This window comes from Balaenoptera musculus, chromosome 16, assembly GCF_009873245.2.
Source record: "Balaenoptera musculus isolate JJ_BM4_2016_0621 chromosome 16, mBalMus1.pri.v3, whole genome shotgun sequence".
In the NCBI taxonomy this organism is placed as follows: domain Eukaryota; kingdom Metazoa; phylum Chordata; class Mammalia; order Artiodactyla; family Balaenopteridae; genus Balaenoptera; species Balaenoptera musculus.
Genome location: NC_045800.1, coordinates 1,886,003 through 1,907,153, shown reverse-complemented (window position 1 = coordinate 1,907,153; position 21,151 = coordinate 1,886,003). Strand labels below are relative to the sequence as shown.

The 21,151-nt window shown below is 51.7% G+C and overlaps 1 protein-coding gene and 2 long non-coding RNA genes across 3 annotated transcripts in view; all 3 read right to left on the bottom strand.

Moving 5' to 3' along the window:
- Positions 1–272: 272 nt before the first annotated feature.
- On the bottom strand, positions 273–1,333 carry LOC118882939. The gene is made up of 3 exons (XR_005016888.1): positions 1,233–1,333; positions 800–964; positions 273–306 (listed from the first exon to the last, which is right to left on the bottom strand). It is a non-coding gene; the product is annotated as an uncharacterized LOC118882939 (long non-coding RNA).
- A 1,120-nt stretch (positions 1,334–2,453) lies between these two features.
- On the bottom strand, positions 2,454–4,516 carry LOC118882938. The gene is made up of 3 exons (XR_005016887.1): positions 4,216–4,516; positions 2,923–3,005; positions 2,454–2,576 (listed from the first exon to the last, which is right to left on the bottom strand). It is a non-coding gene; the product is annotated as an uncharacterized LOC118882938 (long non-coding RNA).
- A 5,993-nt stretch (positions 4,517–10,509) lies between these two features.
- Positions 10,510–21,151, bottom strand: part of TCERG1L (transcription elongation regulator 1 like) — a 193,411-nt gene continuing 182,769 nt past the window's right edge. Inside the window, exons 10-12 of the mRNA XM_036829411.1 lie at positions 18,537–18,626; positions 14,498–14,616; positions 10,510–10,808 (exon numbers count right to left, since the gene is read on the bottom strand). Coding sequence (XP_036685306.1) covers positions 10,652–10,808; positions 14,498–14,616; positions 18,537–18,626 — 366 coding nt within the window. The 3' untranslated portion in view covers positions 10,510–10,651. The remainder of the gene's footprint in view (positions 10,809–14,497; positions 14,617–18,536; positions 18,627–21,151) is intronic.

Below are 21,151 nucleotides of genomic sequence, written 5' to 3'. Positions count from 1 at the left end.
GAGGGACGGACACGGAAGCAGGTGGAGAGGGTCCTCTTGCTCTGACCGGTGTCCAGTGAGCCCCCTTCCTGTAGCTCACAAGGTCATAGCCCAGCAAAAGCAGAGAAACAAGAATCCAGACCAAAGGACAGGAGTTCCCCCCCTTCAACAGAGACGTTGTTTTAGACCATCTGAGCCAGGCCTGCGTGAGCAGTGGACGGCACGTAGGTGCCCATGTCACTGATGTGAACCTACCGGTGGAGATACTGCTTTAAAATCCCGCCTCTGGGTCCTCGCAGAAAAGACATGTTCTCACGTGGAAAAGCCCTGCAAGGGAAGAAGCAGGCCGCGCGGTGAGCTGAGTACAGTGGCTGCGGGTCCCCGTCTCCTCCCGGCAGCTGGAGGCTGAGAAGGCCCTGGAGGAGCTGGTGTTCGGCTCTGGAGGAAAGAGACTCGGGCAGGGGTGGAGGAGGCGACACGGGCAGGTGTCCCCCAGGCTGGCAGGCCCGCCAGGCACAGGCGCTCCAGGCCAGGGCACCTGGAGCCCAGGGTCCCCGTGAGAGCAGGTGAAGGGGCACATGTGCTGCTGGCCACCAGGCAGCAGGAGGGTCACCTGGGCTCTTCCCATCAGCTCCGTGGCATTTCTGAAAACAAGGGACCTGCTGATATGTTACTCAATCCTTACTTCCCTTTCCTCCCGACCCCCGATCCACCAAAAATTGAAAAGTGACAAAGTTCAGTGTCCTCAGAGAACCAGCTGGGTGGCCTGCTGGAACCCGCACCTGGGTCATCCCCACCAGGTGGGCGGGGGTCTCCTGACCTGAGTGTCCGGAACTCCCGGAGGATTGACGATATCCCCAGAGTCCACCGAAGGGGGCACGTGGAGGACTGGCCTGGACAGAAGGTTGGCAGACGGCTGGCTGAGGACTGACCATGAGGGCACAGCACCGCTGGCATGAGGCTCTACCTGCTGGGGGCAGTGTTCCTGGAGAACGTGGAGGAGGGCATTTGGAACAAAGAGGGAATGAGGATGGCAGCCCCCAAGGAGATTCTCCATGAGCAGCGGCTGGAACCCGGCCGGGGGGCTGCTAGGGTCGCCGGGAGAGTGGTGCCTCCTGGGTACTGCATAGGACACCCTCTGCTGTTCTTGGGGCGACAAGGATATGCCAGATCATGCCAGCCTGGGAATAAAGCCAGGATCCTAGGGGCAGGGGAAAAATGGAAAAGTAGGGACCCTCTGGTTTAGGACCAACCTGCTAAGGCATGAGCACCCTTGTCACCCCCCCTCCACGAGATGATGTGGGCCATTTCTAAAGGTGTCGCTCTGGTTTCACAGCAGCTCCTGGGAGGGTCCGTCATCCAGCTGTGTTCGGGGTGCATCCTGATGCCCTGGGTGGGATGGAGATGGAGTTGAGTTTCGGCTGAGGGCCGGCTTCTGCACACTCCCTGTTTTCAGGTTATTCTCTCAGTGCTCACAGCAAAACGCGTGTGCCGGGCCCTGAAGAGAATGAGTTGATAAAGTCATCTGATTACAACTTTTCTGTGTCGGGGAGAGGTGCTACGGAGCCGGGGAGCAGCTGTTTTCATCTGTGGCTCGCAGGAGGAGGTCACCAGGTTGAGGGCATCTGGGTGAGGTGACTGGGCTGGGAGTAATTGATCATTTCAGGACGGTCTCGGCTGGCGCTGCAAATTCACAGCCACCCGACACAAACTGCATCTGAAAACCCGGCGCCTGTGCACTGAGTGAACAGGGAGACAGTACAGCTAATTGGCTTTACTGTTTCTCTTACACGATAGCAGGGAGATGGAGGGAGCTGAGCAGCTGCCAGCTGTGTCACCCAGGCCAGGGACACAGTGGATTTAAAGTCACCCCTTCCCTTTCATGGGGTTAGAGAGCACTGACATCCCAGCCCCCGGGGCCTGAGCCTATGAGACCGAGGGCAGGGCAGGGACCGGATGAGAATGGTCCTGTGACTGGACCCAAATCAGACGTGAACTGGAATCAGGGTAAGGGCAGAAATGAGACGGGCTCTCGGCCAGTGACCAGCGAGGCCTGGCTCCGCCGGGATGGAGGGCTCTGTGCTTCTAAAGAACAAGGGGGCGTGAGGCTTGGAAGACCTGGGAGAAAATGGGGCAAATACCAATGGTGCTGATTCAAGTACCGTCCAGGGTAGAGGTTGGGCGAAATGACCTTGAGGACCGTGGGCGCCTGGGGGAGGCTGTCCCCTCACAGGGGTGAACGTGCGGCCCTTGCACCCCTGTGGCTGACGCACCACCTACAGCAGGTGCTCTCTGCTCCCACCACAACTGCCTCGTCCTCCCAAGAACCACAGCTCAGCAGGTCCACCCGCCCTGGGGTTTTGGTCCCACTGAGCCCTTGACCCGGGACCTGGCCCCTCCCGTGCCTGCCCAGCCCCATCTCCGCTCTCCGGGAGGCTCCCCGTGACTATCTACACTGGGCACATGCCCCTGGACCTCTGTCCCAGCCACGACCCCTTTGTGACCCCACGTACGGACCAGGTCATTCCCAGAGGGCGGGGTCACATCTCTTCGTTTCCTCGTTTCCTGCCTGGCACCTCCTAGAAGCTCACCAATATCTGTGGGTCAAATGAATGAATGAGGCCATCCAACAATATGATCTTGCTCTCCATGGACACACATGTGACAGACTTTGAAGAAGCCTCCCGGGCCACGTCACTGACTCAGCCATTTGGTGTGTTTGTGCTGCATGCTCCCCCAGGAGGGGCCGGGCGCTGGGTCTTCCCTGGGCCTCAGGTGCATGAGACATGCCCTTGTGGGGTCACTGATGCTGGGACAGGATGTTGTGGGAAGTTCCTGGGGCTGATCTCGCCCCCCCCACTCTGAGCCTTTGCTGACCTCTTCCCTCCCCCTCCACCTCTTCCCCTCCTCACACTGCCCTGCGCCCTCTCCTGCAGCACCTACCTAGCTCTGCATTAACCGCTCCATCACGGGCTGACCCTCCTGCCGGCCTGGGAGCCGCTGCTGGGGTTTCCTTCCCGCAGGGCCTGGTGCGAAGACACACAGTAAACGTGAACGTCCCTGAGCAAAGCAAGGAATGACCACTTCCAACCACAGTGGCCTGAGTCCTATGTGCCCTGGCTGGGGGGGTCGGGGGTCAGGGAGGGTAGTGGTTTAGAGCACAGATTCCAGAGTCAGACCGGCTTCTGTGCAAGCCCTGCCCGCATCGCAGTCTAGGTGCCTTTGGGCAAATTGCTCACCCTTCCAGACCTGAGATTCTCCTGTGAACGGAGGAGGGTAACAGAACCCACCGCAGAGGTTGCTGAGAGGACCCGGGAGGCCCTCGGCCAGTGCCTGGCACGGAGCAGCGTTCGTGACATCAGCCACCATGATTGGTGTCTCCGTTACCTGCACATCAAGTGTGCTGGTTGCTTGGAGCCAGGAGCTTGTCCTGGTTACCGAATCACTCTGAACCGCGGCGGCTCCGAGCACGGGCATGTCCCGTTTGGCTCACAGGCCTGCAGTTTGGGTGAGGCTGGTGTCTGCTCCCCCCAGGGTCAGCGGCTGCCTCTCTGAGGCCGGGAACCACGTGCGTGGCCCCCAGCTGGGGCCGTGAGTGGGACACCCGCACCGGGCCTCTCCGGGGGGCCAGGTCTTCCGCACAGCACGGCGGCTCCCCGGAGCGGCGTCCCGGCCTGGAGGAGCTAGGAGACGCGGCATCCCCTCCCCTCCTGGCCCGGGGAGGCTCAGCACCGCATCTGTCACTCCCCGCTGGTGCAGGCGGGTGCAGACTCCCACCCAGCTCCCACCTTGTTGGGAGTGTCAGGCAAGACGAGCAGGAGGGGTGCAAAGGGGGCGTTCATTTTGGGCAAAGGCGATTTGCCACAAAACTGCACCAGAGGGAAGTGTGTGAACTAAAACTGTCACTGCCGTATCAGTAAACAAAGGATGTTGCTGCTATCAAGCCGTCACATGGCAGCCGCCCCTCGGGGAGCCCGGAGGGAACCTGGGATAGAGGCAGGCTTTGTCGCCCACTCCCCACCTAGCTGACAGCCCCTGCAGCCGGCGGTGCCCCGAGGAGACTCGGGATGAGAAAGCACAGGACACCGGCCCCAGAGAGCTGAGGTGCCCATCAAAGGGACGATTTCAGTGAGCCCAGACTCCTGCATCTTCTCACACACAGAAAAGTGCTACATTCCTTAACTTGAGATGTCTGGTTTTCTTTATTTAACAGTCATCTTTTGATGTTCTGATTACCTGGTCTTTGTTGCAGAAACTCCTCTGTATCCTGGCTTCACCCTGACCTCTTCAGAGCGGCCCCTCCGAGCGATCTGAGATGCTGTGTCCCGGGATTAAGTCCTCAGTTTTGTCCACCGAATAAAGTGTAACTCTCATCTTCTAGGCTGTGCATTTTTTTCAGGCGACAAGAGGACGCTGCTGAGCCCTGCGTCTGGGAGAAGTACACCCAGGCCCTGGGAGAGGTCGGAGCTCCACGTTCCCCCACTTCTGCAAACAGCAGGTATTCTCTTCATGGTCGTAAAAACATTCTTAAGTGTAATGCAATTTTTAAAGATTGTTTCTTGGGAAATAGAAAGTGGAGGTGGAGAATTATCACATGACAAAAATCTCTAACGTTCCGTTTAAACAACTCTGTTTGCCCCGCATTCCATGCTCCTGAGAGGCTGTCCGAGACCCTCCCTCCTCTCGCTCGTGCCCACCCGCCCTCTTCTCTCCCCACATCATCCCTCTGCCCCCCACCCCCTGGCTCTGCCTTTGGACCTTATAATTGTCTGTAAAGGCGAGCACGGTGGTTTTTTAAAGGCCTTCCTTTAAGCTTTCTTTCATAGCAGTGACCCCCTGCAAAATCATCGCTTCGTTATCTCTACAGCTGTTTCATGAATCATCAAGAGCCTTTAACCTAGTTGACACTTTAAATATTTTATGGGGAAAATATAAATAAAGCAAAGTTTACGTACTTGGGGGAAAAAAGACAGAGGAACAACTTTCCCTCCTTATTGTTGATGAATTGTTTGAAGCGTATCATTCAAATGAAGCAACCAGAAAATGAACAGTAAAGACAGTAAACATTTAGTAAGAAAATAAACACTCAGCAGATCAAGGACGAGGAATCTGTCACAGCTGTCAACAAGGAAACACGTGGGAAGGAATCCACTCGTGTTTGTCATTCTTGCTCATGTCAGCAGACAGGTCAAACCTCCATTCTAATATTACTGCTCCGGGCCAGTAAGACCCAGGTCCAGGCCCCCTGCCCGCCTTCCAAGGACCCTCCCTGCGGGGCTGGGGACCCGAGGAGGGAGATCCCTCCTGAGGTGAGCTCTCCCAGGGACGTCTGCCCTGAGCGAGAGGTCCTAAGACGATGAGGAAGTGAGGGACACGGCATCACCAAGAAGGACTTGAAAACTGTTGGGTGGAGAGAGGGTCACTGCCCACCCAGGGACCACAGACAGGACTCCACCTGTGGGTGGTGTGTGGCAGGATAGCGGGGGAAGCACGGTCTGGAGGACAGGTTCTTGTCTGGGTGACACACGGGAAGAGAAGCAAAGGGAGGGGGTCAGGTTGAAACGGAGCAGGACCCTACGGTCCTTGCCCCCCGACCCCATGTCCTCCACCTGCCTTTTGTCTGTGGAAAAACTTCAGCCAAAGAATAAGTTTAATCAGAGAAGTGAGAAAATGTAGAGACAAAGGAAAACAGTCCAACAAGACTAAATAATAACAGTTTAGTCATTAAGCAAAGTCAAGGACCTTTAGTTCCTCCTCAAGGGCTATAGATCATATTCTAAGCCATATACTGTGAGCTGTCTTGTGGATACTGAAACCCTCCACCCGCCAACTCCATGATGACCAGGCTGTAGCCACGACAGAAGCTGCCACAGTTCCGAGAACTGGACTCAAGGAAATGGGAACAAACCGACCCTGGAACTGAAGATTCACTGTACCTAAAACAATCATGAGGACGCTGGTCAGACCACCGATGACTTATTTCAAGATGACTGTCAGAGCTGACTGTATTGTTTCTGCGTGCAGCCCCTTCCCTCCGCCTATAAAAGCTCTTGCTCCCTGATTGTCAGAGGCGGGGGGAGGGAGGGCCAGGGTGGGGGGGCTTTGGACAGGAGTCCGCTCTGCAACCTCACCCCCGTCCCCCGTTACTGGCATCCAAAATAAAGCAAACTTTCCTTTCCACCAACTTGCCTCTTTTTTGGCTTTTGAGCGTCGAGCAGCTGGACCCCACTTCCGGTTACAAGGGGACCAGGGGACCAGGACCAGAGCCACATCGTCCCGAGGCTCTGGCCTCTGGGGCATGAAAGGAGGTTTAATCCAATGATCGATGACAGGAAGACCCACCTCTTCTTCCAATTCTCATCTTTGTCCTTTGATTGGATCCCGTGTTAACTGATTGACATGCTCACAGTTTCCTGCTAAATTGTTTTTTAAGAGAAGACGCACATGAGGTTTGTTTTTTCTCTCCTTTTCACCCATTTCTCCCACCTCCACCCCTTGCCCCTGGCAACCACCAATCAGTGGTTAGTTTCCTACTAATTTTTAACAGCTGAGAAGTCACTACTGAGTTAACCTAATCTATGCTAGTGGCATTTAAAACGAAAGTGAAATGTGCAAAAATTAAAGGAACTTACCATTTAAAAGAAATCTTAGTCTATTGTATTTTTTTTAAAATAAATTATTTTATTTTATTTATTTATTTTTGGCTGTGTTGGGTCTTCGTTGCTACGCATGGGCTTTCTCTAGTTGGGGCGAGCAGGGGCTGCTCTTCATTGTGGTGCGTGGGCTTCTCGTGGTGGCTCCTCTTGTTGCGGAGCACGGGCTCTAGTCTAGGCGCGGGGGCTTCAGTAGTTGTGGCACGTGGGCTCTGGAGCGCAGGCTCAGTAGTTGTGGCGCACGGGCTTAGTTGCTCCATGGCATGTGGGATCTTCCCGGATCGGGGCTCGAACCCATGTCCCCTGCATTGGCAGACGGGTTCTTAACCACTGCGCCACCAGGGAAGCCCAGTCTATTGTAGTTTTACAATGACTTAAATATATACAGAAGTCTAAAAAAGTGTTGATTACTTCTACAGCCCTGAAAAGGAGCACATATTTCAAATATAGTCCATGTACAAAGATAAACCAGCTTTTCTGAAACTTGTGTTTATCCTTGAGGGCCTGTCTGATTAGACCCGAGCTGCCCTTTCCCCTCCTACAACATACTGATTGATAAGTGATAGGTGTGAGTCTAGATGTAGATATAAAGATAATCATAGAGATGATCCGTCTATCCATCTACAACTTTAAACCATTTAATTTTCTTAGATTCAAAATCACGATTATGTGAACTAATATGTAAGCTTCCAAATACTTGGGTGAAAAGCAAAAACGTCTAGAAATTTTCCTACAGGCCATCAGGCGCCTGTGTCTTTCTAAGCACTAAGATATGTATAATTTAAGCTTATAGGCAACATTCCTTTAATGATTAACTTGTAGCAAAAGCAGTAGAATACAAAGGTTAAAGTAAAAGAAACAGATCCAATATGGAGTCAGCTTTGTTCTCCCTGTTACAGTTTCAGCTCCAAGAGGAGTCGACATGGCCAGAATCCAAGTGTCTAACTGAGCAGAACCAAGGCGCTGGATTCTGCCCTTGGGCACCAGGCCCTCCAAACTTACCAAGCTGTGGGCAGTGGGAGTAAGAATTCCCTGTGTGGGTAACTGAGAAGGGCCCCTCCCCCCTCCCCTCCCACTGCAGTCGGCACGGGGAGACAACCCCACACCCCGGCCGCGGGTTCACCACCTCCTGTGAGAATCACCCAGCCTCACGGGGTCTGTCCCTCTGGTGGCACTGTGTCCACACCGTCAGCGGGCTGCCCAGCACTTCATCAAGCCAGCTGCTTCTGGGGGATAAGACCCATGGTCACACCAGTGAATTTGGTGGGCAGGAGCCCATTGTTGCCTTGTTTCCCTTAAAACAAGTTCCGTGGTCAATAGGACGTCCTGTGGGAAGCCAGGACGATAGACAAGGCCTTCTGAGAGAGCGTAGACTGTGATGATGGTGGAAGCGCTTTGGGCAGGAAAGGAATCCACATCTTAGGGATTCATTTCTTCACGAGGAGAAATTGCTGCCCCGTTAACAGCCAGAGGATCCACGTGATCTGCCTGGAAGGGCGCTGCAGTGGGGACTCAGAGCCACCTCTTGCAGCAACAGCGACACCACAGTGACAGCGATGTTGCTAAACTCACACACACACCCCCACCCCCAGCATTGCAGTCTCTCTGCAGGTTGGACCACGGAGCAGGGATCCAGGGGAGGACGCGGCTGATGTCCCGCAGGACTGCCCACCTGGCCCACCTGGCGTTGAGAGCTCTTTGTGACGCTCGTGGGGCATCAGTACCCCCAGCTCTGTGGTGACCTCATCATCACCCATCACCCCAGCCGCTGGCACCGCATGAACCCCAGCCGAGAGCAGCGTGGATTCCTGCCTCGGGCCACCTCCCCCTTATGCGGTGGATGACGCAGTTTCCAGAGCAGTTGCTTGGAACAGCCTCAAGCTCCCCACGGAGAGACTCTCCCTCCACTGGTGCTTTTGGGGTCTCTCCTGACCAGGGCTGCGAGGGGCAAACAGCAGCTCATGGCTGGGGCCAGCGGCACGTGAGTTCGTTCACTAACCCAGGCTGCACCTTCTGGGTGATGTGCAGGAGGCAGGAGGCAAAGCCGCAGACAGGGAGAGGCATCCGGAGGGGGGCGTGGGTCCTCTTATGCCTCCAGAACGGCTCAGGCCCGGTCTCGGCTGTAGTCGTTCATTTTAAACGACGCTGTCATGCACATCTGGTGTTATGCTGGGGGATCAGACGGCAGCTCATGGAGGGCGACTCGGGCTGCAGACACCTGGTGTTCCGTGGTCAGGTGGTCAGCACCTCCCCACACCCCGGGCAAGAAGCAGGCAGCTGGCTTGGCAGATGGACGCTGCCCATGGCAGGAGAGAGCACCGGCTTCGTGCAAAGCCCCAGGGGTCCCCGGCGGCCCCTTACTGCAGCGCCCAAGGGCTGGGGAGCCAGAGCCTCGCCTCCCAGACACCTTTCCTGGTGGTTCTGGGCGGAGTGCAGCTAATGAGACACGGCCACAGGGCGACCTTCCCCCGGAGGGTGGCTCACCAGCAGCTCCCGTCGGCTTCCTGGCAGTTCGCTCGGCCGGGCTGTGCCTTCTCTGGCCGTGTCTGGATCTCTGTGCTGGTGGGGAAGCTCGTCTGAGCTGGGGCGGGGCGTGCGGACGGCCGCTCCTTACCTCTGCTCTTCCCATGTTCTTCAGACCTGTCTCTACTCACAGCCCTAATCACCCCAGTTCCCTTTCTGCTCAGTTCCTCTCTTCACATTACGAGGGGACTTCTGTCTCCTGATGGACCCTGTCTGATCTGGCAGCGGCATATGCATCTCAGGGTCCATCTCCTGCAGCGCTGGTGGCCGCAGACGCCCAGCCCCACTGGGTGATGGTCTGAATCTGAGCCACGGCTCCGGAACCCACAGAGGTCACTGGCATAGAAGGTAACCAGTTAACAATACGGGCAGTAAGACCAGGGCGTACCCCGATAAAGAGAGAATCCCTCCTTGCCCAATTCCCTCCTAATATGTGTGGCAAAAAGTGTTCTTTTTTTGGGAACTGACTGATGAGAAAGAAGGTAGGTGGGGAGGAGGTGCCACTGTGAGCTAGAGACAAAGACAGGGTTAGTGACTCCATAAACCTGAAATCAGTGAACAGGTGTTCAATTGATTAGAATGCAATTAATTAGCTGGAGTTCTATCAAGTAGGGTTCCACCCGGAACTCGTAATTTGAAAAGCAAGATTTCTATTTGAGTAGTACTTTCACAGCCCTTACGTGCAATCGTAAATATTTTTATGAATCTTTCCAAATAGAGTATCTTTAGCTGAAACACAGTTTTGTTGCTTAAGATCGTGTTGGAAGTCTAAGCCACAAAAATACACTGGTTTAAAATATTTATTAATTCAAAAAAATTTTTAATTTTTTATACAAAGATGGTGAGAAAAATCTCATGCAAACTCTGGGCATACAAGAAAAATAACTTAAATATTAATAGGATGATTTTGTACAAAATAATTCTTTTTTAAGTAGGACCTCCCACAGAAAGCACAGCCCTCTTCTCCAGGCCCGATGTTCCCGGAGGGGGCTGAGGCGATCGCCCTTTGACCTGTAGGTGGTCCACAGTTCAAGTGTCCGACGGTCACAGGTGTCACTATGATGATGAACAGCCTACACTACTACTTGGAAAACTAGACCCGGGGACCCGAGCCGGGACGTCCCAACACCACAGAACTCCTGAAGGATGGAAGGAACTCATGAAAATTTTCACAAAAGTTTCAGATAATCAGCTCGACTCATGAAAACACCTTGAGATGGTTAGAGATGGTGTCTGTTTCTGCTGAGGTACAAACCTGCAGATTTAGAATCTGTCTATATTACAAGTAATTTGCATAATTAAAGCAATTAAGGGAGCAACATATCACGGCAATTAGAAATGCATCAAACTCGGAAAGTTCTACCAAAGGGAGCTTCAATATGAAACAATAACCCTCTGAGAACGAAGCCCACGGCCCCTGGGGCTCCCGACCTGGCTGTGTGGGCGGCCGCCGCCCCGGCCTCCGCCACGCTCAGCCTGATGGCATTTGCTCACACTCATCTCATTTTCCGGAGCCTGAGTCTGTTTTCCTTGTCCCGCTTCTTGAGAATAAGGATGAATTGGTTGAAAAAATGCTCCTGGTCCTTCCGTTTTTGGACGAGTCGAAACCTCTGATCCCGGCCGTACTTCTCAGCAAACTCCTTAAATGTGGTCCTGAAAGACCAAAAGCACCCTGAGAACCCTTCCTGGAGGAGAGCGGGCGCTGGTGCTCTGCGCACCTCCTGCCCGAGCTCAGGGTGGGGAGCTCCCCCTTCCAGGCCTGGGAGCAGCACCCTCGGCTGGAGGGCAGCAGGAGGACGGGCAGCAGGAACAGCGCTGGGCCTCCGGCGCCACCTGCCTGCTCCCCTCACTGGCTGTCATTCCCCACTGGGCCCGGCAGGGGCCTGAGCCACGTAACTCGCACACTTGCCCATCTCTGCATCCAACCGGCCTCTGGGCATGAGCCTGGCCTCACCTGCCTCCTGGGCCTGGTGTCACCGCGAGCTTCTCACTGCCCACCCCCATCACCGCTCCGGCCACACAGGTCTTCTGTCCCCTGCTCTCACTGGGCTCCAACTTGCCATGGTCTTTGCGTATGCTGTTCCCTCTGCCTGGCACACCCTTCCCTCATTTCTTCCCTCATCATGTAAAGCCCTCTCCTCATTAGATGTGAGGACCAGCCCGTCTTCCTCAGGGAAACCCGCCCCATCTACGGGTCAGAGAACTGGGTATCATCTTGAGGAGCCTCAACTGTGCAATGTTACTCGCCTCTCCCTGCTCGAGTAGAAGTGTGTCACCTGCTTTGTTTTCCGTGGAGCATCTCGAATATCTAAGCCCAGTGGCCGGCATGTGCTCCGCACCCAAATACTGACTGAATCCGTGATTGTCCGGCCAGGGAGTCCCCTGTAAGAAGCTCAGTGGCACCAGCCAGGCCAGGCCAGAGCGGGTGGGGCAGCTCAAAGGGCAGAAGGAGTGGACGTGGCTTTGCAGACAAATGGAACCTTTGCCAGCATCGGCTCCCCACGGCTTCCTCTCCTCCCAGGCCGGAGCTTGAAGCCAGTGGTTGGGACGGCTCCAGGCAATGGAGGGGGGAGGCGGGGGGGGGGGGGGAGGGCGGAGGAGACAGTTCCTGCACATGTGTCGCCCGCCTCCTGCTCTCAGAGAGCTGGGGCTCGCCCTGTGCCGGGGGGAGGCCCCTTGCTCCTCGTATTTCTCTTTGCGGAGAAATTTATATTTCATTGCAGACATTTAATTGTTGCATTAAGTTATTATAACTTAATGGTTCTTTTTTTTAATCCGTGAATAACAAGATTATACTGACGTGGCTGTTAGGAGACAAGATGAATCATTAGTAGACCCACCCTCACTGCTGTCACTAAACGATGAGTCTCATTCCTTCCTCACCAAGCACTGCTCTCCTCCCTGCACACGCCGGGATTCCGCTTGCTAGACACTTCCCAAGGAGAGAAAACCCTTCTCTCTGGTTTTCAACTTTCTCCGTTCGTTCTTTCCTTCTTTTCCTCCCTCCCTCCCTTCCTTCCTTCCTTCCTTCCATGATTTCACAATTGCCATGAGGTGTGACTAACGCACACTTATCTGAGCTTCCATCACCGATCTTGGGAAAAGTGAGACGCTGAGAGGCACAGGGGGCTTGTTATCCTGGTCGCGTGTCTGGGGGGAGCCTGAGCACCTTCAATCAGGGGCTGGGCGGAGCCCCTTCTAGAGAGGTCCTATTCTGGGCACCTCTGAAAAGAAGTGTCCCTGAAAAGAAAAAAGAAAACTCCGACCCTTTAGCCGTGCCCAAGGGGACAGCCTGGCTTACTGCTGACCCTGGTGGACCGTCCAGTGAGCCTGGGGAAGTCCTCCGAGTCGCCTGCACTGCATCTCCCTTTCCCCTGGGGACGTGGTCACCCGCAGTTGAAGGAGGTGGCCGCTGTGGCCAGAGCACCAGTCCGCCAGCCCATGGGGAGGTCCCCAGAGGCTCCTCTCCCCTCTCCAAGACCCCGAGAGCCGGGCAGGGCTGGGATCTGGCCCTGGACCATCCCCACGGCTAGCATCAGAGCCAGGATGACTGGAGGTGGGGCCGAGGGTACTCAGGACGCCTGTGCTGAGCCCGCTGGCGACCAGTGGGCGGCAGGGAGAACTGTCACTAGGACGCCTGCGCAACGGCAGGAAGAGAATGTAAAGAAGATCTGAAAAGGGTTTTGAAATGTCGCAGAATTAGCTACCTTTGAAATAAAAACTAGTTTTATAATTATAAAAGTAACATATGCCCAGTGTACATTTCTAAAAAATAGCAGGCAATTAAATCTAATTTCAAAGAGTAACTTCATTTCTACCACTGATTTTCCTTCTCTGTGTGCATAATCTTGTTCGTAATTGCTGAATACATTCTGAATATCTCTCCTTTGCCTTCATAACATATTCATGGCAGGGGGACTAGGCTGGCTATTGTTAACATTTTACCAATGGATGGCCAGAGACGATTAGCTAATTGTCTTCACCGACGGCACCAGTGGTAATGATGGGAGCTCTCCAGGACCTGCCAGGCGCCGTGTGTCTTGCCTACACGAAGCCCCACACACCATCCTCCTCGTGGCCCGTGAGGCAGGGCAGCTACACCCCCTCAGATTAAGACACTTGAGCTGTGAAGGTCCAGTGCCTGGCCCTGCGGCGGGGGCCAAGGATGGGCAGGGCTGCTGTGCACTGAGGCAGGGGCTCTAGATCCAACCCCCTCTCCCCCCACCCAGGGTCACCAGCTGGGGGGACAGAGCAAAGCCACGGCTAGAACCCAGAGTTCTCATAGAAAATCACAATTTACAAATCATTAGACCCACATTTGCTTTCCTGGGTTAGCATTTGGTGATGGGGATAATTCATGCGAATTTTTTTCCCATTCAGAAAGTATCTATCCTTTAAATAGGCGAAGAAGTTTTCTGAGGCCTATGTAACCAACACTAAATTATATTATCCAGTTATTGGCCAATGAATTAACCAATTATTGATCAAAATGTAGATGCTTACATCTGCGTAGAAGGCAAACATCATTCATTCCTTAAAATGAATTAATGTTCATTTAAATATGATTTATTTATGCATTATTAAAAATGCATGATGTCAGCATTATTATAAAAATTATAATGTGTAAATGACCATTTAAAAATAATGTCTCAATTTAAAATGAAAATACATCAAAATCAATCATTTTTCACTTATAAAAGTTATAGTTGTATAATTAAGTAGTTCTTGCGCATTAATTTTTAAATGTCAATTAAAGTTAATTTTAAAGTCGAGTTCAGCTTATGTATTTTTCTAGTTTCTAACATCGTTTTCATATTAGTTTGTTTTATTTCATGGGAATAATGCCTGATTATCTTAGGTGAGGTTGACAGCCAATTTCACTCGGGCCCTTTGCTGGTGTGTAGTGTCTTCACTTCACACTCTGGACAGCTGCCCAGGCGTGTGGAACCCAGGGGCTGGCGGGGTTTATTTTACTGTTGCTGTGTATCATTTGTTTTGCATTTGTATTCCTCCATCATTAGATCAGGGGAATTAGGCCCCATCTCACGAGGGCTGACCTATTGATGAGTTATTTTGGCCTTGGAGTCAGGGCTGCTGAGCTGTGGAAAACCACCACGCAAGGTGGACAGAGCTGCCGGGGTGCCTTTGGTTAGCAAGAAGTGCTGGGAGGTTTGTTCACGGCCGGCACAGGGGAGAAGGGCTTCCCGCTCCAAAATTACACGTTTGATGTCTATGGAACATAGGTCACATGATTTAACCCAAACTGACTTTAAAAGACCCCTTACAAAATTTGGTAAATTTCCAGCCCCAGAAATCGCCTGGCCTTAACTCACTTTCCATACCTGGGTGAGAGTTTAGATTCCTCTAGAAGTTTTTTGAATTCTTCTTTGGCTAGCAGCAATTTGCTTTTCTTTTCCTTGTATTCTTCTTTTATTCTTGTCTTGACAAACTGTTCAAATATCTTAAGACACACACAAAAGAGAACTATTACAAGAATGCATATCAGAAATGAACTCTCGTGCTTCAAACACCACGCAAAAACACAGCAAGAATCTGAGATGAGCCTGCCTTTTTCACAGTTGCTGGAGCTACAAACTAGAGCCTTTAATCTGGCCTCTCCATGAAAACAAGTGTCTGGACAATTACACCTGCTCTCCCACGAGGCCAATGTGCTTCTCCACGTCCAGGCACCATCTGGGCGTCAAACACTGAATCAGCCTGCTTAGGAATCCTGGGTATGAGTGGGCGGCCATCTCCAGAGGCGCGGTGGGAGCGGTGGACAGTCTGGAAATCCCAGCCCCAGTGCTCCGGAATTTCTTGTTTTGGAACCTCTTGAGCAGCACTTACCTGCATGCGTTGTCTCACCGACTTTCACATCCTGGCCAGCAGTACCACGACACATGAGAGTACGTGCTTTGTTCTAGTAATCCCTATGGCAATGTAACTGGCATTTGAGTCTCCAAAATGACTTTGAACTTGTGAAAAGAAAGTCAGCCCAGCATCTCTGGTTTCCCACACTCTAGTCTTCAAGAAGACCCACTTGTGAACAAGGGTCTGGTTCCCCAGGGGCTCCTGTGGACAAGGTGAGCCTCTCCTGGGTGTCATGGAAACACCCAGTGAGGAGACCTGACCACCGGGCACTGCACTCCCACTCCCCAGCTTGATGAGAGGTGGGCTTTGAAGCCTACCTCAACAGGAAAACCAGCCCCTTAGCCTAAAGGATATGGAAATTGTCTGGTAGGCAAATCCATCCAAGACCCTGGAAAGGTTTCTCTTGGGTACTGGCAGCCGACATAACTAAATGCCACCAGGGAATCCTTCTTTGCGGTAGACCATAGTGTGAACCTCCCTTGCTTGGATTAAGACCGCTCGTTGTTCTAATATCAGAAAATTGTCATTTGTAGACTAAAGCCAAAGGGAGGTGGAGACAGCTGTTTCATTCCCAAAGCTCTCCAAGCCTCGAGAACGTTAAAAGGAGAATAAACTGGAGAAAATTTAGACGTGTGTACGAACGTAGATAAAAAGATCAACAAAAAGCCCACATCTGGTCCTATTAGGCCAATAAACAGCAGTTCTGTACCAACCCAGTCAGTGGTCACTGCAGATACTGGAAGCTGAGCCAAGAGCTCAGGGAATCTCCCGCCCTCCTGCCAAGGACATGGAACCAGGAAGCGGCGACTTGGCCGAAACCCCATCACTCCCCTGCAGAATGGGTCTCCCGGCTCTGCCTGATGGTTTCAGATTCCGTTTCAGTCACGGCCAGCCTTTACAGGAGTATAAATACAAAATGCTACTCGCCTGCTGAAGAATCATCAGCAAAATGAAATAGTCAAGAACAGGTTAGACGGAGAGCGTGCATATATATTTAAGTGAGAATATGATTGGCTTATTTCACCTTCAAGGCAAGTGGTAATGTAAACTCTCCAGTTCTTTTATAATTTAAGCTAATAAAAAAGGTAAATGTAGGGTTATTATCCAAATAAAAGCGTGTGGGTCCATCATTAGTCGGAGTTTTGCTCTATTAATTTTAAATCTGGATAGAAACCCTGGCTGGTGGTGGGGTCAGAGCTGGTGAGAAAGACCTCCTTCTCTCTCTGCCTGGAACCATTTATCCCTCTAATCAGATTTTGCTCTCTCCTCTGCCTTTGCTCTGCTGCTTTATTTATGCCGCTACAATTTAATGTAACAGGTTCTTTTCCCCTCCTCTTTAACAAATTACACCAGTTTTATTCAAAATGGGGCATGACTTTTTAAAAGAGAGACCATTGGCCATTATCTTGTCATGGCGTGTTCTAGTGAAATAAGATGGAACACTCTGTGTTACCATAGAAACAGGTCTGATGAGCGCTCCCAGGACCCCTACTCTCTGTTTCGGCTCATTCACGTCTCCTCTGCAGACCCCATGGAAGGATGGATGCAATATGCATATACCATGAGCCTCGGCTTTTCCCACGAACGCTACGTGACAGTAGGTCCCACACAGGGTCCACGTTTGGTGCTTGCCAGCCCAATTCATTCATAAATAGGACTGTGTTTTCTGAATGGGGCCCAAATATTGTTTCCTTCATCAGTTCAGCTTCAGCCCCATGCCTCTTAGAAACTACCACACTGTCGATTTGCTGGGGTGGGGTTTCTCTTACGATGCAGGCATTTAATCTGAGGCCTCTCTGGTGGGGAAGTGCATCAGCTACGGGAAGCCTGCTTCCTCCTCCTCCTCGTGGGGCTCTGGGACCACGCTGTGGTATGAACACAGGCCTGATGTTTCCTCTGCGTGACTTCACAGGGACGTCTGAGGGCCCCCCACCAAACGGCGGAGTCTGGCTGTGAGCTGACCTTCTAGTCTGATCTGTCTGCCCCGAGAGCACCCTGGCAGTCACGGCCCCTCCCGGTCAGCGCCTGTCTCTCTCACCGGGGCTGTGGGCGTCCAGCCCCCCTGCTCCCGTGGGTGAGTCCTGTGCCATGACCGCCCCCCAGACACCCGGAGGGCAGGAGACCCTGCCCTGCCCAAGAGCCTGGTCCATTCCGGGCAAACAGCGCCCTGAGCTCCCTGACGTCTGAGAGACGGGACTTAAGCATTGAATCATCAGCTCGGCTTTTCTTGGGGGTGTGGTGGGAAGGGTCTTACTTCTTCACTTCTTCAACTTCCTTTAAAGGGCCTGATGGCCTCTAAAACCACCCATGGACTAGAGCTGGGATAGCACTGATCACGACCGTCAGTGAGGCAGAGTCTACAGCTGTGCTGATCGTTACCTGTTACGGTTTAAAGTGATCTTGTCACCAAAATAAACGGGCTTCTCTCTGGTCACAGCTGGAGAGCTGAACTTTGTGATTTGTAATAGGGCAACAAAAGGGTGAGATATTACCAATGATTAAAATCACCGAGTTTCCTTGGCTGTGGGGAAAACAGATATAAAACACCCAAACACAAAGTGAGGCCCTGCCCGCTTGGCCTGCATTGAGCCCCTTGGTCTACACCTAAGGGAACTTCACGAGTTGATGACAGAATTGAAAATAAAATTGCACTTTCCATCCTCCTGGCCCGGGCTTTCCCAGACCCTACTGTCTGAAATCAGATGGATGCCGCCAGGGCCGTGACATCGGAGGTGAGATGACCCTCATGGGCTTGTGTCTCCAGTGATGGCGCCTGGTCACCCACTTTCCACATGCATCTGCTCTGCACTCAGAGGGCAGAGGGAGGGAGACGCACGATTGGGGCGGGACCAGAGATGCAGATGCAGAATCTGGATCCTTCTGGAATTTATCTTGGGGCCCTTCTTGGATGTGCTCCAGGAGCCACCAGATCCTGGCAGGGCTGTGAAAGCTCAAGCGTCCCCATCGGTCAGCACAGCCCGTCCCTCTGTCTGCTTAATCCGGGAGACAGTTCTGGCTCCGTGACTTGACTTGTCAACAAGCCAGGGCGGACCCCTGTCAAGTGTCCATTTAAAATGACCTCCAGGCCAGCTATCTCTAATCCATTCTTGCTTTTCTGGGGACCCACTTTCTAGAAAAGTCCATCCTTTACTTTTGCTACTATTGTTCCCTGGACCCTCTCCTATTTCACTTTAATTATCTCAGATCTTAAGTCTTTTTAATACAGCCATCCAGGATGTGGTTAATGTTCCCCAGAGCTGAGTTTTCACCTCTGTATCTGTCTCACGGGGTCATGACCAGGCGGTTCGCTAACAGCAGGTACCAGGGTGGCCTCCCTCTGCGCCCGTAGCTCTTCCCATTCACGAGCTCACAGGCCAGCACTCAATTCTCATGGCTCCCCCACTGACACAGCAAAGATGACAGGCACCTGCTCGTCCGCAGAGATCTCGGGTGGAGCACCGCTTTAACTCCACGTCCTCGAGTCCATCACCACACCTCCTACCACCTTACCTGCTTCCGCTCCTCGGAGTTCAGCAGGAGATAGCGCGGATCAAACACGATTTTATGTAATTCTTTCTCCCAGGTAGAAAACGCTGACACCTGAAGAAAGATAGTCAATAGAGTTGCTTTTAGCATCTCATGCTGAGCCTGGAGTCACGCTGAAATGATCAACGGTGAGAGACAGCACTAAGGAACCGGGGGTTCAGGGATGTAGCATCGTTTAAAAGTGTTCAACTTGTCAAACTTTTAAGAAAATCAATATTTAGAGCATTTGAAAATCTAATTTCTAGACTCACGACATTATTTCCTCCCTGGATATCTTCCAGAGCCATGCGTCCTGCTCTAAAACCCCAATTATGCCTGTGAAGCTGGGACATTCTGAAACATCACATTGTGAAAGGAGACATTTGTAAAAATTTTCAGGACACCGCAGGTTGTAACAGAGGACAGTGTTTTAGAAATAATCAGAGTTTGGCACAATTTTAATTGATTTTTAATCAACATTTAAACCTTTTTTAGATAGGTAACCTTTTTAAACAAACTACCCTACTGTCTAATAGTTTTAGATTTACAGAAAACTTGCAAAAATATTATGAAGCTACCGTCTACCCCATACCCAGTTTCCTATATTGCTGACATCTTAATGTTAGTATGCTAGATGTGTCTACACTATTATTAACAGGAGTCCACACCTTACTCAGGTTTCTTTAGTTTTTGCCTAATTTTTTTTTCTGTCCCAGGATTCCACGCAGGACACCACATCACATGTAGTCTCATGTCTCCTCGGACTCCTCTGGGCTGTACAGTTTCTCGCTCTCCTTGGTTTCGATGACCTTGATAGTTCTGAGGAGTACTGGTCAGGTATTTTGTGAGATGTACCTCTGCTGGGATTTGTCTCAGTTTTTCTCTTGGTTCAACCAGGGCTGTGGGTTTGGGGAGGAAGACCCCAGAAAATGTGCCCTTCTTGTCCCATCCTATCAAGGTCCATACTGTCAACGTAACTTATCAGAGCTGATGTTGACCTTGATTGACCAGCTGAGGTCTTTCCTCTATGAATTTATTCTTTTTCCCCTATCCCATGCTGTCCTCTTTGGAGGGAAGTCACAATGTATAGCCCACACTTAAGGGGTCCTGCTCCACCTCCCGAGATGGGAGTATCTGTATAAGTTCCTTGGCATTCTTCTGGATGGGATATTTGTCCATTCTCTCACATTTACTTATTTGTTCAATCATTTGTTTATATCAATATAGACTCATGGATATTTATTTCATACTTTGGGTTATAATCTAACATGATTATTGATTTGCTCCTGGTTTGGCTGTCGTGGTTGGCTCCTGTGTCCCTGGGACGTACCCCATCATTTTGTTTTCTGGGCCCTTCAAGATGCTCCAGGGTCATCTCATATCGCTCCTACCTTGGCCCTATTGACTGTGCCTTAGGCCCCATGCTGGGTGCTGAGGGTTCAGAGAAAATAAATCAAGGCCACTGGCATCAGGAGGCCCACGGTCCAGGGTGAGGCAGAAAGCTAACTCAGGATCTCCTGGGGGGCATTAGTGTCCTTCCGGAGACATGCCCAGGAGCCAAGGGGACACAGAGAAGGGCCTGGGGAGAAGTTGTCTCGAACACTGGCTGTGCTGGAACCGGGCCCATGAAGGGCCTGGGAGGTGCTCACGAGGCGCTGCCTGCGGAGCGAAGGCCAGGCTCCGGGAACTGTGGGGGATGTGGAGATGACAAGGGCGGAGCACGGCTGGGATGAAGGAGGCCATGCGGGGCTGGGAAGAGGCAGGAGAGACGGGCAGAGCAGATGCGCGGGACACTCCCAGACCCACTTAGGCACCAGGGCCTTGTCTGGAGAGCAACGGGAGAAGAAGAGCCAGACGTGATGTGTATCTAGGAGCCTGGGCAGGGGAGGGACTCCCGGGACGTGGGGAGGTGAAGCCAATGGGCAGTTTACAAAAACAAGATCCCTTCACATTCTGACTTTTGAGCAGGTTAAAACATTTCTGGTAGAGATATTATTTCAATAGGAATTGTGCTTTGCTTGGTGCATCATAACATAATGATTTTTCAAAATTGACAATTCCTATCTTCACTAATAAAAATTAAAGCCCTTTTTAATACTCATGAGCTCTTTTATCAGGCAGGGTGACCCAAACTCCACCAGGGATTTTTTTCAGTTGACTAAAAACATGGTGAAATTTTGACACATTACAGGGATTGGGGGGAGGGGCTCTGGAAAAGCATCAGGGCAGAATGATTTTTCTATTTTTTGAGAGCTGACACTTGACCACGTGAGCATTAGGGTGGATATGGAGAGAAGGAAAGGCCAACTTCAATACAGCCCAATCAGATGGACGTCTATCCACCATGTAGGGACCTGTAAACCCCTCCAAGGTCCTAGTTTTATAAGGAAGGCCAACGATTATTAAGAATTGGTGTCACATAACTGACTCCACCAGTTTGTTGAGAAGTTTTGGAGTTCTAGATGTATAATCAACTACGTTTAAAAAAATTAATATATTGTCCTTGCCTCCAGAGGAATTTACAATCTGTATACAAGGCAAGATGGGCCATCTCCCCAATGACTGTAATTTGTGATAAAACAGACATCGTCACATAACCT